Below are 18,284 nucleotides of genomic sequence, written 5' to 3'. Positions count from 1 at the left end.
GTTATCTTGGAAAGTTCTGTTTTTATTGGCTATTTCCTCGGCTCGAAGAGTCTCTGAGTTATCAGCCTTACATTGTGATTCTCCTTATCTGATTTTTCACTCAGACAAGGTAGTTCTGCGTACTAAACCTGGGTTCTTACCTAAGGTGGTCACTAACAGGAATATCAATCAAGAGATTGTTGTTCCATCCTTGTGTCCAAATCCTTCTTCAAAGAAGGAACGTCTTCTACACAATCTGGATGTAGTTCGTGCCCTCAAGTTCTACTTGCAGGCAACTAAAGATTTTCGCCAAACTTCTTCCCTGTTTGTCGTTTATTCTGGACAGAGGAGAGGTCAAAAAGCTTCTGCTACCTCTCTCTCTTTTTGGCTTCGTAGCATAATACGTTTAGCCTATGAGACTGCTGGTCAGCAGCCTCCTGAAAGAATTACAGCTCACTCCACTAGAGCTGTGGCTTCCACTTGGGCCTTTAAGAATGAGGCCTCTGTTGAACAGATTTGCAAGGCTGCAACTTGGTCTTCGCTTCATACTTTTTCCAAATTTTACAAATTTGACACTTTTGCTTCTTCGGAGGCTATTTTTGGGAGAAAGGTTCTTCAGGCAGTGGTTCCTTCTATATAATGAGCCTGCCTATCCCTCCCGTCATCCGTGTACTTTTGCTTTGGTATTGGTATCCCAGAAGTAATGATGACCCGTGGACTGATCACACATAACAGAAGAAAACATAATTTATGCTTACCTGATAAATTCCTTTCTTCTGTTGTGTGATCAGTCCACGGCCCGCCCTGTTTTAAGGCAGGTAAATATCTTTTAAATTATACTCCAGTCACCACTTCACCCTTGGTTACTCCTTTCTCGTTGATTCTTGGTCGAATGACTGGGACTGACGTAGAGGGGAGGAGCTATATGCAGCTCTGCTGGGTGAATCCTCTTGCATTTCCTGTTGGGGAGGAGTTATATCCCAGAAGTAATGATGACCCGTGGACTGATCACACAACAGAAGAAAGGAATTTATCAGGTAAGCATAAATTATGTTTTTTAATCAATTTTTTTTAAAAAAAATTAAAAAAATTATTTTACTAATAAATTTTCAAAGAAAATATTTTAATCATCTCTTTTATTAATAATAAATATTAGCTCATATTTAACATATTTTATGTCCTGAGTGATCATTTCCATCTATTCAGTGTCACCTCAAATGTTTTACCTCATTTATTAAATGCCAGGCGGACAAGGTTCGCTACTCGGAACCATTCAATCTGGCATATCCATAAGTGGGCAGCATGCACTGCCCGCCTTTAACACATCATTGCCGCTGGAGCAGGGGCTGTCAATCATTCTGGTTGGTCTAGTCGGGGGTGATTGTATACGTTCTGATGACTGCTGCTTCTCAACTATTGGCTGCAGGCATGAAAGTTTAAGTTAACTTTATTATACTGAAGAAATGTAACCAAAAGTAGAACTAGATAAAGAGATAAATGTAAATAAAAAGCACACACATTGCTTATGTGGCTTTAACCTTCTAATTTCACATCATGATGTCTTTTTCTGGTATTTTCCTTTCTCTGAAGAATGTTTTTTTTTCATCCTGATCTTTATTACATCTACAAACATATATATTTATAAACTATGATGACCACGTGTTATCTCCCTGGGGGTGGGGCACATTAATCACACCCTTCCTGCAATTACCTGGGGGACGCTGGTAATATCACCATGCACATATGTGCCAGGCTGCTACAGAATTCTTAGGGGATCTGGATTATGGATAATTATTTAAACCCTTTTATCTCAGATCCTTTAAGCACTAGAAACCCCCCAAGAGCCTCCATTTGAAAGGCAATTTCCTGCTTTTTTAACAGTAACGTCAGATCTCCAAAAGTACAAGCATTTTTTAGCGCTATCATGTGCTGCCCTCAAGCTCAACACTATTGGTAATATGGGCGTTAACATTGCTCCATGCGCTTATCCCCCAATAAAAGTGTAGAGCACACTTAAAAATGTGCTGGTTCAAGCACAAGATAATGCACTTGAAATTTAGCCCAAAATGTTTAATTGTGCATAATGTTAAAGAAAAACTTTGCAATGCACTTACATCTTTTCTGGTTTGTTTTGTAATTTAACTCTGGAAAATTGTAGTATTTCCATAGAGTACATTCCTGATCCTCCTATGTACTGTACGCTGGTTTACATGTGTAGGAGTTCAGCTATATATATTTCTAATTGCCAAAGCAACGTAAGAGGTTTTAAGTGGATTTTCAAGTGGTGTGTCATGGGACAGCAAAACAACGTGTATTTTTCAAAATACTAAATTATTGATTTAAATGCTTTTATAGTATTTGCTGTCCGATCTTTTGCAATGATGTGAATGATTTCTTATGCATAAATAATACATTTAAAGTTTGTTTATACCTTACAGCTATAGTTTAAATTTGCTGGACTGTGCAATGTTTAACCCTGATTTTTAGGTTATAAATTAGAGGCAACGCGTGAACATATTTTAATTATATATATATAAGAAATACAAAACAACATTCACATATAATAAAGATCAATTTGTGGGCATCCTCTGTAACTTAAAATGCTGAAAATTAAACATTATTTTTGGAAGTGTTAAAAAGTTACATTGGACATTCCCTATCTCTTAGTGAGGCACAGAACTGTAATTAGAAAGTGCTTTAATATGTTAGAGCATTTCAGTGTTCTCCACAGCAGATTTTGCAAGCTGGGGGGCATTATCAAGTAGCCAGGAGGCATTATCAAGTATCCGAGGGGCATTATCAAGTAGTCGGGGGGGCATTATCAAGTAGCCGGGGGGCATTATCAAGTATCCGAGGGGCATTATGAAGTAGCCGGGGGGCATTATCAAGTATCCGAGGGGCATTATCAAGTAGCCGGGGGGCATTATTAAGTAGCCGGGGGGCATTTCAAGTAGCCAGGGGGCATTATCAAGTATCTGAGGGGAATTATCAAGTAGCCGGGGGGCATTATTAAGTATCCGAGGGGCATTATCAAGTAGCCGGGGGGCATTATCAAGTATCCGAGTGGCATTATGAAGTAGCCAGGGGGGCATTATTAAGTAGCCTGCGGCATTTCAAGTATCCAGGGGGCATTATCAAATATCCAAGGGGTATTATCAAGTAGCCGGGGGGCATTATTAAGTAGCCGGGGGCAATATCAAGTATCCAAGGGGCATTATGACGTTGCTGGGTGGCATTATGAAGTAGCCAAGGGGGGCAGTGTAATATTTTCTAATATTATATAATTTTCTGCTATCCAAAGCACAAATGAGTTGCATAATTTAACATAAATGTATTTAATGATAATTTGTGCAATAACAATTGAACATTTTTATTATTAGTTAACTTTAGCTTTATATTGGCTATAATTTTAGCCGGGTGGTCAGTAAAATCAGACGGATGGCGCACCCACTAAAAAGAACATTGATATTATTATTGCACTATTGTTGGCACATAACAATATGTTTAAATCTGGCAAAGCAGATAAACAAATAGTTGAAGTCAGCTCCGGAACTGCAGTTTGCTACTGGGAGCTAGCTGAACACATCTTGTTAGCCAATAACAAAAGGCTTGTATGTAGCCACCAATCACCAGACACCTCCCAATAGCTTTTTAACAATAGATACCAAGAGAATGATACATCTGATAATTGAATTAAGCTGAAAAATCTCTTAAAATTGCATGCTCTGTCTAAATCATGAAATGTTAAAAGGGATAAGTAAGTCTACATTAAAGTTTAATGATTCAAATACTTTTAAATTAACTTCTATTATCAAAAGTACTTTGTACTTTTGGTATCCTTTGTTGAAAAAGAATATGTACATATTCTACACAACTGGGAGCTAGCTGGTGATTGGTGGCTACACATTTGTCTCTTGTAATTGGCTCATCAGATGTTTTAAGCTAGCTCCTAGTGGTGCACTGTCACTCTGGAGCTGACTTTAGCTATGTGTTTAATCCATACATAGTTCTATGCAAGTAATAGGGCAATTATAAAATGCTCTAACATATTAGAGCATTTTCTTTTTGCACTTTTATATCCCTTTAAATTTGATTTTCATCTCCCTTTAATACTAATGAGCTAAACCTTCAGCGAAAACCACTGCACTGGCCGTTATAAAATTTGGCAGACAGATTAGATTTCATTTTGTAATTTGTGCTTTTATTTGTTGTTAAAAAATAATCAATGGTTACTGAAATGTAAATGTTTCTAAGTTAAGACTTTCTCAGTAACACAATTTGTCAGCAGAGGATTTATTTATCTATATGGTGCTGTAGCCCGGAAGACAGCGAGTACCTGGAGCATGGTTCTGTTACCTGTAGTGTGATAAGTCTAAGTCAGACGGCACACATTACAGACACAAACACTACATACTACAGAAACAATAACACAAACACATTACATGCACTACACACAGATATACAAATATTGCATAAGTACACACTACACAAACACTACACGCACACTACATACACAAACTCAACAAAACACACACACTACATACACAAACACTAAACCCACACATTGCATACACAAACACTACACACATACACAAACACATACACACACACATTGCACACACTACAACATACACAAACACTATATATAGAAACACGGCACACTCACACAATCATTGCACACACTATACTAAACATACACTACACACACGTACACAAACACTACACACATACACAAACACTACTCACACATTGCACATACACACAAACACTACACAAACAAACACATTGTACACACTACACACATACAGTAACACTACTCACACATTACATACACATAAACAAACACTGCACACACATTGCATACATAAACACCACACACACATAGCACACACTACACATACAACATACACTAAACAAACATACACATGCACAAACACTACTCACACATTGCGCACACACACACACATTACACATATGCTATCCACACATTGCATACACAAACACTACACACACATTGTACACAGATACACATACACTACACACACATTACACACACGCATTGTACACACTGCATACACATAAACAAACACTGCACACACATTGCATACATAAACGCTGCATACACAAACATACACAAACACTATACACAAATTACACTTGCATACACAAACACTACACACACATTGCATACATTACACACATGCACACTACACACAAACATACACACATTACACAAACACTGCAGAAATGCACACTGTACAAACAATAAACACACACTACACACGCTCACTACACAAATACTACTCACAAGCATACAGTACACGCACACATTACACAAACTATACACACATACACAACACAAGAACAGCACACATGCACACTACACGTACAAACACTTCATACATGCTCACTACACGTACAAACACTTCACACATGCTCACTACACGTACAAACACTGCACACATGCTCACTACATAGTGTACACAAATAATACACACACATATGCACTCTCACTAATACAAACCCTGCACACGCACAGACACCACACACATGCTCACTACACACAAATGGCACGCACTACACAAAAACACTACACGCATTGCACATATGCACACTACACACATATGAACACTAAACAAACACTGCACACATGCACACTGTACAGAAAGTTTCTGGGAGGGATGGAATGTGCCAAACAAAATGCTATTAGTAGCAATGTGTGCAGCAGGAGAGAGAGCCTTGATGTACAAATGTGCTGCATATCATTGTAAAAATCATGGCTTTAGTAACATAAACCATGTTACTCGAGTGGGTACTTATTCTTTAGTATAAAGAGCAAAATTCCAGGTGGGCATTTGACCCCCCCAGACATCCATACATAGAAGTGAGAGAAGAACTACATTGTACAAACGACGATGAATCCACATTACATATGGTTGTTCCATCATCTTAAGAATAAATAAGGCTTGGTGATATGTGAAAATATGTTTGCTAACGACTGTCCACGTATCTGCCTCTTTTCCCTTTTGTTCATCCTAGATCATGAATAATGAAGAAGGATTGCAGATGGTGGACTCCTTGGTGAAACGCAACGTTGATGCCTGCTCTTGGTGGTTTAGCCTTTGTTATCCTATCGTACGGCTTTTTCACCCAATTAGCATTAAGCCAGTGCTTCAGGTGTCAGGTAGCTTGGTTTGCCCTTATTCCTGCAGAAATGCTTCTGAGCTTGATCTGGAGCCTTTATGTGCACATTATTGCTTTACATGTAGAGCTTATAAGGCTGTAGCTGTGGTCATCTTTACCCCAGTCAAGAAACACTGACTGTTATAGAGCAGCTCAGAATAAGGGGATGTGCTTTTTGTCCGTGACCATCTTTAATGCCAGGACTTCTCTTTGCTTGTGAAACCCATATGCTTTGCAGTTTGCATTCAAATTTCTGTATTTTTATTTTTAGAGGGTAATAGTTCTTTTTTTTTTTTTTTTAAATATTTTTATTGAGGTATAGATGCATTACAACAAATAAAAGACATAAAAGTAAAGAAGTTACAATAACCACTATATCTTTATATAGGGTTCATTTGTTGCATATCATAAATAGTAAACACACATAAAGTAAACCCCAAGTTTTTCATTTTTTGTTGCTAAGAGACTAGAACATTTTCAAATCTTATTTCCACATCTGATATACCCTTAGAGATATAATCTTAGCCAGTAGATCTCAGAAAAATTTAGCGATACAAAATACATATCTCTCAATAGAACAAAAAGAAAGCTAACACAGATGAAATAGAAAGATATCACAATAATACTTTCAAAATAAAAGGTTGCGGTACAATTAAGCTAAACCGCTTGAGTAGCTCTTCCAATTAGGAAGATACATTATGGGGGGGGAAGAGGTGGCACACTGAATATAATAAAATAACAAAGGTGCCAGAAGGGGTAACCTTGATCTAGATAAGCTAGGTATATGTATGCTATCTTGTAGCAGCCTTAGAATATTTATGTTGGGGGATTATAGAGTTAATTAACTGTAGGTAGAGGAGGTTCAGCCCCCAGCCAAAGAGGACAGGACAACATTTAATGAACTATGTGTGTATAGCTAAGGTATATGGGCTATCTTATATCTGTGGAGTTACTTGGCATAGGGCAGTAAATAGCGCATAACCAATACCATACATATTAAATAGCCTGGAGTGACAATAATATGACATCACATAAACATAATCCATCTAGACATATAGAGCTGTGTGTCACCCCAAGTCCTACGCCTCTCACTTGACAATCAATATATAAACGCAGATAATCTCTGAGCTGTATATCCAGCTCGCTGTTCAAGTAATGAGTAGAAAGGTATAATGCCACTGCAGTTGAACTCCTGTGCAGCACATAAGTCGGTCTAACACAGGACTGAAAATTACTTCCTACTTGGGTTAACCTCATAACCTTGTGCAAACAAATATAAACAAGTCCTATATGGAACAACATGGGATATATACTGTTTAGTCCATTTAAGAACATGGGAGTAAGCATATTAATGAGACAGACATCTAGAAAAATATAACCAGCAAACTTAATATAAGTGTTAGAGTTCAGTATTTTGCCCAATGTCTCTGGATGCAGAACCTCCTAGTGACAAATTTATCCTGCTATACTTATATGGCACACATACAGATTCAAACAAATGGGCCTCAAACCATAGCAATCTCTTCATGAAGGGCAGTCACATAGAAATGCTTTGTGGTCCTTAGAGGGATTAATATAGTTCTCAAACCTGCTGATATATTAAACTTGCAATATTGTCACATTTGCTGTTGTCAGTTATGTCCTCAATATCATGGCGTGCCTTATTCAGTTCAACTTTGTCCGTCAAGAATGGTGTCAACACATCAAGCCAAATTATATAAGTTCTGTGTTAGATGGGGAGATCGTGATTTTAAAGCTACTTAACCAATTCCGGCTTTCCCAGTGCAGAAATGAAGCCATTCACTATCAGCCTCAAAGGTCTTAAACCAGGAGGAACGGAACAAGCAACACTGTTCCCATTTCAGAGAGAGCTGTTCTGATGCTTGAGTTATCTTTAGGCCTATTAAGAAAGCACAGTGAATGACAGGGAGGCAGTTAGTGCTAATGGCGTCAAGGCCCTTTGTGTTCCCTCGAGGTCCCTGTCTCTCGGCATCATCTAAGACAGCTATGCAAGTGAGATCCTCTCCCGTGTGGAGCTGCAGGACCGTGCTGGTAAGTAGGAGCTTAATGTTGACCCCCTCAGCCTCCCGATATGTCCCAGGGTCAGCAAATGGGAGACTAAAGATATGTGAGGGATGCCGGGGCCCCAAAGCATCCCCCCGATCAGTGTCTACCTCGTTTTGGTCCGGAGACAGTATTATCGGGATCTCGCGCCGCTCCTCCGGTTCCACCGCTTCATCCAAAGCGGCAATAAGCTTGTTGTGATGGTGGGTCAGGAGTTTAGTGATCTCAACAACTATCCAGTGGGTATCAGCCATAGTAACTGCGTGTCTGCGGGTGCGGGAAAATGGCCGTCATCACTATAGATCCAGAGTAGGATTTCCAAGTATAACCCACAAGAATTGGCAGAATAACAAAATTTAGTGACTTCCAAGCTGCAGATGGGAGTTGTAGAGATAGTCCCACTATGAAATTGGTTTTCGGTGTGTCAAAAATCTGGTTTTAAATCATATTTAGTTGAAGTTATGTAGGAGCTCTAAAAATCTGCGACCTCTTCTGCTCACTGCTGGCTCCACCCCGATCGAGGGTAATAGTTCTTGACACAAAACATTTGCTTCCATACACTGTTTAGATTTAGGAATGGAATAAAGCAGCAGATACAACTTTAAGAGTCTTCAAGGGCTGCTATAAAGTTTGTGTAAAACTTACCAGGCTGAGCACACCAGCAAAATATATTTAATAAATTACAAAGTTACACAGACATAATACCCATAGCTAAATCATTTAAAAGTAATGCAGCATATCAGTGAAAATCTGACTAGAAAATATCACATACAGGAAGATATTTTACCTCAAAATGCTCCAAGAGGCAATTGTTCTCTGTGAGCAGTTATTCACTAGCTGTTCATGCTTGTGAATTAATCAGGTAATCTGATAATCATTCTGATCTCATCACCCAGAATGCTTTACCTTGGCTGATGACTTTACAAGCCTGATGATGTCTGATGGTGTGCAAATGACTTCTAGAAGTAGTTTGATGATCATCAAATGACTCCAGGATGGTCTCTAGACTCTAAAGTAATCCTGTTTGTCTTGGGACTGGATTGCAATAAAAAGTCAATTTCATCATGGTGGTGTCAGAATTGCAAACAGATCAGCAAACGTAAGTAACGTTCCGTTTCCTGATCTGACCGCAAATACTCAATATTTTTTAATAAATTTTAATAAATATTAAACTGGGATGGTTCAATTAGATTATTATGATCATTCAATAGGTGTATAACAGTATATAGGATCTCAAAAGCAGAATAGTGAGTGTGCAATATAATTGGAATTAGTTCACAAGCCTGCACTTAGTATTAACACACCTGTAAGTAACAAGGTGGTGAGAGGAGGTGATGATATACACCCCAATATGTGTACTGACATCTAACACTACTGGTCATGAAAGAAATAATACAGCAAGTGTTCAATGAGATGTAATCCATACATTATATAATACTGTTGTTATACACCTATTGAATGATCATATCTAATTGAACCATCACAGTTTAATATTTATTAAAAAATATTCCCTAATCTGGTTCCAATACTATTCCATTTAAATACACCAATCTGGTCCCAGGTGTCTAATCATACAAATTCCAGAAGGGAGCAATAGCACATAATGGGGCCAATTTATCAAGGGCTGAATGGCCCCTGATACCCCTGTTTCTGCGCGAGTCTTCAGGTTTGCTGGAAACAGCAGTTATGAAGCAGCAATCTTAAGACCGCTGCTCCTTAACTGGTCCGCTGCCTCTGAGGCTAATGACATCAATCCGCCCGATCGCATACTATCGGGTTGATTGACACCTCTGCTAGTGGCCGATTGGGCGCAAATCTGCAGGGGGCGGGCGGCATTGCACAAGCAGTTCACCATATTTGGTGAGAACCTATGATTGTTACAACTGATAGCACAGCGACAGTTTTGCGCTATTACGGTGTTCTATCAGAATAGTAAACATAGTAATTTGTGACGTGTTGGGATTGGAATGCGATGGCACGGAGGATCGCATGTGTGGTGAGTATTTGCGGTCAGACAGCTAACGGAACGTCCCTTCCGTTTGCTGATCTGATATGTTTGATATTCTGATAGAACAGTGGCACCTATGGCTAGCAGGAGGTGGGGAATAACATCAACACTATGCATAGAAAATGTATTTAGTGTTTATTGTCTCTTAAAGCTGAGGAACGGAGGAAAAAATAAAGTGACTGTGCCTTAGGGTTGCCACCTCAGCCATGTTTTCTTGGATACTTATGAGTTACGCATGCTGCAGGGTGGAACATGAATTATGCCTCTGGACATCACATGAATAGTGCTGATAAACAGTAGAATACATGTTCCTTCCTGCACACCCTACAGCAAAGTGTCCAAGAAAACATGGCCGAGGTGGCAACCCTACTGTGCCTTCACATGCAGATGTATGCTTCGTTGCAAGTCCCTGGACAAGAAACCTGATTGGACATTTAAAGTACTTTTACAGTGGGATGTGGCTACCGAGGAAATTGGAAGAAAAATATCTTCCTTTTTTACACAGGGATGTTTAAAGGGACATGAAACCCATTTTTTTTCTTTCATTATTTAGAAAGAGAAGTAAAATTAGAAAGTTGTTTAAAATTGCATGCTATTATCTATTTTGCTTCATTCTCTTGATATCATTTGCTGAAAAGCATATCTAGATAGGCTTGGTAGCTGCTGTTTGGTGGCTGCACATAGGTGCCTCATGTGATTGGCTCATCCAGGTGCATTGCTATTTCTTCATCAAAGGCTATCTAAAGAATTCCGATTATCCTATTTTATGACAGAATAATCTAGATTTTATTAAAGAGACAGAGATGAGAATTTTTGCATTAACCTTTCACTTTACTACTCAGACAGCATTTAAAAGTATAACATTTGAATTTTAACAGAAAAAAGATGACAACAAAGTGTATATCACAGAGACCAATGAGAATAGACCTTTGGTAGTCAGAGACAGTATTGATCAATCAGATGCATCATAGTAACCATAAAGAGTCCAGAAAGTAGCAAAACCTCCTCTTTTCTCATTAAAACGAAGAAAATAAGATATATTTCCAAACACGAAATACAGGAACAGTCCAATAAGAGCAATCCAAAGAAACATCGGGATATTAGATGAACAAAAAAGTTGATTAAAGCAAAACAAATTTCTCCACTTCAAATACGAGGAAAGCTTGATTGAAGAACTTAAAGGAATTGATTGTAGAGAAGAACTAATAGGATTTAAACATCTTGAAGAATTTCTAAAAACCTGTAATGGAAGGATTTGGCACTGAAAAACAAATAAAATGTCATTAGAATTATAAAATAAAATTATAATTATATACATAGGGAAGGGAAAATTTAAACAGTGGAGGGAAAATACTCGTCTCTGTCTCTTTAATAAAATCTAGATTATTCCGTCATAAAATAGGATAATCAGAATTTTATTACAAGAACAGAGACTCCTATTTTGCTAGTTTAAAGCAAAAATCACAGGAAATAAAATAAAAGTACAGAACACATCAAATAATCATACAAAATAAAATTATGACACCAACTGATGGGGAATAGAATAAATGGGCTTAAAATAAAATTGTCTAAAAGTCTTATCATCAGACCAATCCGCAGCGTTCAAAATATCCTGTAAAATAACAGATTTAGAAAACGCTTTAGAAGCTGAAGCTCCTCTGATAGAGTGAAAAGAAAAAATATGATCTGACATAACCCTTTTAGCCCATCTACTAATAGTAGGGGAAGAAACAGGTAAATGAGGAGAAACAAAAGAAATTAAACGTTGTTTAGAAGAAGAAGATCTAAGAGAAGCAGTCCTAGATTCGTATTCTTTAAGACAAAGAACTATGCAAAGTTTTATTTGTTCGAAAAAATAGGGATAAAATATAGATGAAGAAAGCGTTTTAGTTCTACGAGTTAAATTAAAGGGGGGTAGTTATCAAGCCGTCAACCTCAAATACGCTGGAATTCCGCAGCGTATTTGTGGCGAGGCTGATTCGCCTTAGTTATCAAGCCCTAGATACCGGCAAAAGTAGAATTTTGTGACGTAAGCTTCGATCCGCCGGACTCAGTCCGACACAGATCGATTCTTACGTCACTCCAGATGTTCCGCACACAAGTGAGGCACAATCTGACTACTTTTGCTAGTTATCAAAAAACTAGCAGGTACGCTCGGCACTTTTAAGGCCCAGCGTACCTGGTTTTCAATCCGCCGCCCTGGAGGCGGCGGATCCCATAGGAATCAATGGGAGTCTGACCATAGCGAAAGTTCATGTTCGCTGCTGCCAGACATCCCATTGATTCCTATGGGAGATGTCTGCACCTAACACCCTAACATGTACCCCGAGTCTAAACACCCCTAATCTGTCCCCCCTACACCGCCGCAACTAAATAAAGTGTTTACCCCCTAAACCGCCGCTCCCGGAGCCCACCGCAACTATAATAAACATGTTAACCCCTAAACCACCGCTCCCTGACCCCTCCGCAACTATAATATATGTATTAACCCCTAAACCGCCGCTCCCGGACCCCGCCACAACTATGATATATGTATTAACCCCTAAACCGCCGCTCCCGGACCCCGCCGCAACTATAATATATGTATTAACCCCTAAACCGCCGCTCCCGAACCCCGCCGCAACCTATATTAAATTTATTAACCCCTATCCTGCCCCCCCTACACCGTTGCCACTGTAATAAAATTATTAACCCCTAAACCTAAGTCTAACACTAACCCTAACACCCCCTAACTTAAATATTAATTAAATAAATCTAAATAATATTTCTATTATGAACTAAATTAATCCTATTCAAAACCAAATACTTACCTTTAAAATAAACCCTAATATAGCTACAATATAAATAATAATTATATTGTAGCTATCTTAGGATTTATTTTTATTTTACTGGCAACTTTCAATTTATTTTAACTAGGTTCAATAGCTATTAAATAGTTATTAACTATTTAATAGCTACCTAGCTAAAATAAAGAGAAATTTACCTGTAAAATAAAAACTAACCTAAGTTACAATTACACCTAACACTACACTATACTTTAATAAATTATTCCTATTTAAAACTAAATACTTACCTGTAAAATAAACCCTAAGATAGCTACAATATAATTAATAATTACATTGTAGCTATCTTAGGATTTATATTTATTTTACAGGTAACTTTGTATTTATTTTAGCTAGTTAGAATAGTTATTAAATAGTTATTAACTATTTAATAACTACCTAGCTAAAAGAAATACAAAATTACCTGTAAAATAAATCCTAACCTAAGTTATAATTAAGCCTAACACTACACTATCATTAAATAAATTAAATACAAATAACTACAATTAAATACAATTACATAAACTAACTAAAGTACAAAAAATAAAAAAAGCTAAGTTACAAAAAATAAAAAAATAAGCTACAAACATTTAAAAAATATTACAACAATTTTAAGATACTTACACCTAATCTAAGCCCCCTAATAAAATAACAAAGCCCCCCAAAATAAAAAAATGCCCTACCCTATTCTAAATTAAAAAAGTTCAAAACTCTTTTACCTTACCAGCCCTTAAAAGGGCCTTTCGTGGGGCATGCCCCAAAAAATTCAGCTCTTTTGCCTGTAAAAGAAAAATACAACCCCCCCAACATTAAAACCCACCACCCACATACCCCTAATCTAACCCAAACCCCCCTTAAAAAAAACCTAACACTACCCCCCTGAAGATCATCCTACCTTTAGTCGTCTTCACTCAGCCGAGCCACCGATGGAACTGAAGAGGAGATCCGGAGCGGCAGAAGTCATCATCCAAGGGGCGCTGAAGAAATCTTCCATCCGATGAAGTGATCCTCCAAGCGGCGCTGAAGAAGTCTTCCATCCGATGAAGTGATCCTCCAAGCGGCGCTGAAGAAGTCTTCGATCCGGGCGATGTCATCTTCCAAGCGGAGTCTTCAATCTTCTTCTTCAGGATCCATCTTCATTGCGCTGACGCGGAACATCCTTCTTTCCCGACAGACTACCGACGAATGAAGGCTCCTTTAAGGGACGTCATCCAAGATGGCGTCCCTTCAATTCCGATTGGCTGATAGGATTCTGTCAGCCAATTGGAATTAAGGTAGGAAAAATCTGATTGGCTGATTGAATCAGCCAATCAGATTGGATCAGCCAATCGGATTGAACTTCAATCAGCCAATCAGATTGAGCTCGCATTCTATTGGCTGTTCCGATCAGCCAATAAAATGCGAGCTCAATCTGATTGGCTGATTCAATCAGCCAATCAGATTTTTCCTACCTTAATTCCGATTGGCTGATAGAATCCTATTAGCCAATCGGAATTGAAGGGACGCCATCTTGGATGACGTCCCTTAAAGGAGCCTTCATTCGTCGGTAGTCCGTCGGGAAAGAAGGATGTTCTGCGTCGGCGGAATGAAGATGGATCCTGAAGAAGAAGATTCAAGACCCCGCTTGGAAGATGACATCGCCCGGATCGAAGACTTCTTCAGCGCCGCTTGGAGGATCACTTCATCGGATGGAAGACTTCTTCAGCGCCGCTTGGAGGATCACGAAAGGCCCTTTTAAGGGCTGGTAAGGTAAAAGAGCTTTGAACTTTTTTAATTTAGAATAGGGTAGGGCATTTTTTTATTTTGGGGGGCTTTGTTATTTTATTAGCGGGCTTAGATTAGGTGTAAGTAGCTTAAAATTGTTGTAATATTTTTTAAATGTTTGCAACTTATTTTTTTTATTTTTTGTAACTTAGCTTTTTTTATTTTTTGTACTTTAGTTAGTTTATGTAATTGTATTTAATTGTAGTTATTTGTAGTTCATTTATTTAATTAATTTAATGATAGTGTAGTGTTAGGTTTAATTGTAGCTTAGGTTAGGATTTATTTTACAGGTAATTTTGTATTTCTTTTAGCTAGGTAGTTATTAAATAGTTAATAACTATTTAATAACTATTCTAACTAGCTAAAATAAATACAAAGTTACCTGTAAAATAAATATAAATCCTAAGATGGCTACAATGTAATTATCAATTATATTGTAGCTATCTTAGGGTTTATTTTACAGGTAAGTATTTAGTTTTAAATAGGAATAATTTATTAAAGTATAGTGTAGTGTTAGGTGTAATTGTAACTTAGGTTAGTTTTTATTTTACAGGTTAATTTCTCTTTATTTTAGCTAGGTAAGCTATTAAATAGTTAATAACTATTTAATAGCTATTGTACCTAGTTAAAATAAATTGAAATTTGCCTGTAAAATAAAAATAAATCCTAAGATAGCTACAATATAATTATTATTTATATTGTAGCTATATTAGGGTTTATTTTAAAGGTAAGTATTTAGTTTTAAATAGGATTAATTTAGTTCATAATAGAAATATTATTTAGATTTATTTAATTAATATTTAAGTTAGGGATGTTAGGGTTAGTGTTAGACTTAGGTTTAGGGGTTAATAATTTTATTACAGTGGCGGCGGTGTAGTGGGGGGCAGGATAGGGGTTAATAAATTTATTATAGGTGGCGACGGTGTAGGGGGGGCAGGATAGGGGTTAATAAATGTAATATAGGTTGCGGCAAGGTCAGGGAGCGGCGGTTTAGGGGTTAAACTATTTATTTAGTTGCGGCGAGGTGCGGGATCAGCAGGATAGGGGTTAATAACTTTATTATAGAGGGCGACGGTATAGGGGGGGCAGGATAGGGGTTACTAGGTATAATGTAGGTTGTGGCGGTGTCCGGGAATGGCGGTTTAGGGGTTAATACATTTATAAGAGTTGCGGCGGGGTCTAGGAGCGGCGGTTTAGGGGTTACTAACTTTATTTAGTTGCGGGAGGCTCCGGGGGCGCCGGTAAAGGGGGTAGAACAGTGTAGTTAGTTTGAGTGCTTAGTGACAGGCTAGCAAGAAAGCTGTAAAAAAGCCGAAGAGCAGCGAGATCGGATGAGTGATAACTATCACAATCCGCTGCTCATCGCCCCGTACTTGGTGCGCGGCTTTTTGACAGCTTTTTTGATAACTTAGGCAAATTTTTGCAGGTCCGCGGCGGCGATGTGAGCCGAGCTTAGGCGGGCGTATTGGGCCAGCGAAGGCAGGAAAAGTAGACACGTTGATAACTACCCCCCAAAAATTGCACCTTGAGGTGAAAACATTTTAGAATTGTAATCAATAGCACAAACATCTGAAACTCTTTTACAAGATAATAAACATAAAAGAGTAGCCAGTTTAACTGTAAGTTGTTTTAAGGATAATTTATCATTATCAGGCCATTTTTCAAAAAGAGAAATTACTAAATCTACATCACAAAATGAAGAATATTTAGAAGTAGGTCTTTTAAGACGAATAGATTTTAATAGTCTGCAAATGGTAGGATTTTGACCAATAGGCAAATTATTAAAATACTCATAACTTGCAGAAATAGCTGATCTAGCAACATTAATAGATCTGTAAGCTAGAACCTCTAGAAAAAGAGAAGATAAATAATAATTTCATTTAAAGGTGCTGAAACGGGATCCAAATGTTTGCTACAGCACCAGCTAGACCATTTAAGCCAAGCGGAAAAATAATTTTTTTTTAGTTCCAGGGGCCCAAGAGTCTTGCAGGAGGAGTTTAGCATGTTCCGAAAGTCAAGCGCTGGACCAGGATACCCTGAAATCATCCAAGCTACAAGTTGGAGGTTGCCTTGAAGAACTAAAGTGTGAAATTCTCCGTTTGGATCTGTAAGATGTTCTGGAAAGATGGGAAGAAGAATTCGAGGAAGGAAAGACATCTCTAGAAGATAAGGATACCACACTTGAGTCGGCCAAAATGGAGTTATAATCAGATAAGAAATTTGATGTCTCTTGACAAACAAGAGGGTCCAAAGAATCATTGAAAATGGAGGGAAAGCATATGCGCCTTGATTGGGCCACTGTTGGAGAAAAGCATCTATCGCTAGAGCTTTCGGATCTGGTTTCCAGCGGAAAAATGGGACAATCTGATTATTTAACAAAGAGGCAAAGAGATCTATTACAAATGGAGCTCTCTTCAGTTGAATCTGATGAAAAAGAGAAGGATTCAACATCCAATCGCTGAAATCCGTAAGGTATCTCGAACCCCAATCCGCCATTTGATTGTTGAGACCCGGAAGATATTCCGTTTGAATAGATATATTTTGAGAAAGACAATAATTAATGAAATATTTGGTTAAAATGGATAACATTTTTGAAGTTGTCTCTCCTAAACTATTTATATATATCGAACAGCCGATATATTGTCCATACGAAGAACTGTAATAAGATGAGAATGTTTGATAAAACTTTTGATGGCAAATGCTCCTGCCAAAAGTTCCCGACAGTTTATATGAAGATTTTTCTCCAAAGAGGACCATTTTCCTCCTGAAATTTGGGAGCCACATATCGCTCCCCAACCCGAATTGCTTGCATCTGACTCTATAATTATGTCAGGAGAACTTCCAAAAATGGCTTTGCCATTCTATTCTTCCATGTTGATAAGCCACCAACTCAGTTCCTCTATAGCTTCCTCTGATAGGTAAATCAGATGTTGATAAGAAAAACCCTTCCGGAGGTAAGACATATTTAACCTCTAAAGGGCTCTGTAATGTAGAGGAGCCAGAAAAATCACCTGAATAGTTAAAAGACGAAGAGGAAAACATGTTTTTTGTTGAGAGCATAAGAAATTTCTTTCTTTATCTTCTTTATTTTGTCTAAAGGAAGACTTAAAGAGGCAGAGATTGTATCTATGTTGAAACCTAAGAAAATTAAATTCTGAGAAGGAATCAAAGCTGATTTTTTTAAATTGATAATAAAACCCAAATTTTGAAGTAAGGAAATTAAAAGAGAAAGATTATCCTGAAGGATTGAAGGAGATTGATGAATAAGAAAGATATCGACTAGATAAATAATTAGACGAATCCCTCTTTTCCGAAGCCAAGCTACTACTAGTTTTAGAATTTTTGTAAAAACCCAAGGAGCTGAAGAAAGGCCAAAAGGAAGACAGGAAAACTGCCAGAGTTTCGTTCCAGAAAAATCTGAGGCAATTCCTGAAATTTAAATGAATGGGAATAGTAAGGTAGGC

The 18,284-nt window shown here is 37.9% G+C and overlaps 1 protein-coding gene across 6 annotated transcripts in view; it reads left to right on the top strand.

The window, feature by feature from the left end:
* The window catches only part of LOC128653722 (ultra-long-chain fatty acid omega-hydroxylase), a 136,734-nt gene that overhangs the window by 51,201 nt on the left and 67,249 nt on the right, over positions 1 to 18,284 (top strand). For 3 of the 6 annotated variants that reach the window (XM_053707179.1, XM_053707180.1, XM_053707181.1), the window contains one exon: positions 6,019 to 6,163. The exons of the other annotated variants lie outside the window; for them this stretch is intronic. In XM_053707179.1, coding sequence (XP_053563154.1) covers positions 6,019 to 6,163 — 145 coding nt within the window. The remainder of the gene's footprint in view (positions 1 to 6,018; positions 6,164 to 18,284) is intronic. 6 annotated transcript variants of the gene reach the window in all.

Source organism: Bombina bombina, chromosome 3, assembly GCF_027579735.1.
Source record: "Bombina bombina isolate aBomBom1 chromosome 3, aBomBom1.pri, whole genome shotgun sequence".
In the NCBI taxonomy this organism is placed as follows: Eukaryota; Metazoa; Chordata; class Amphibia; order Anura; family Bombinatoridae; genus Bombina; species Bombina bombina.
This window is presented reverse-complemented; position numbering and strand designations above follow the sequence as displayed.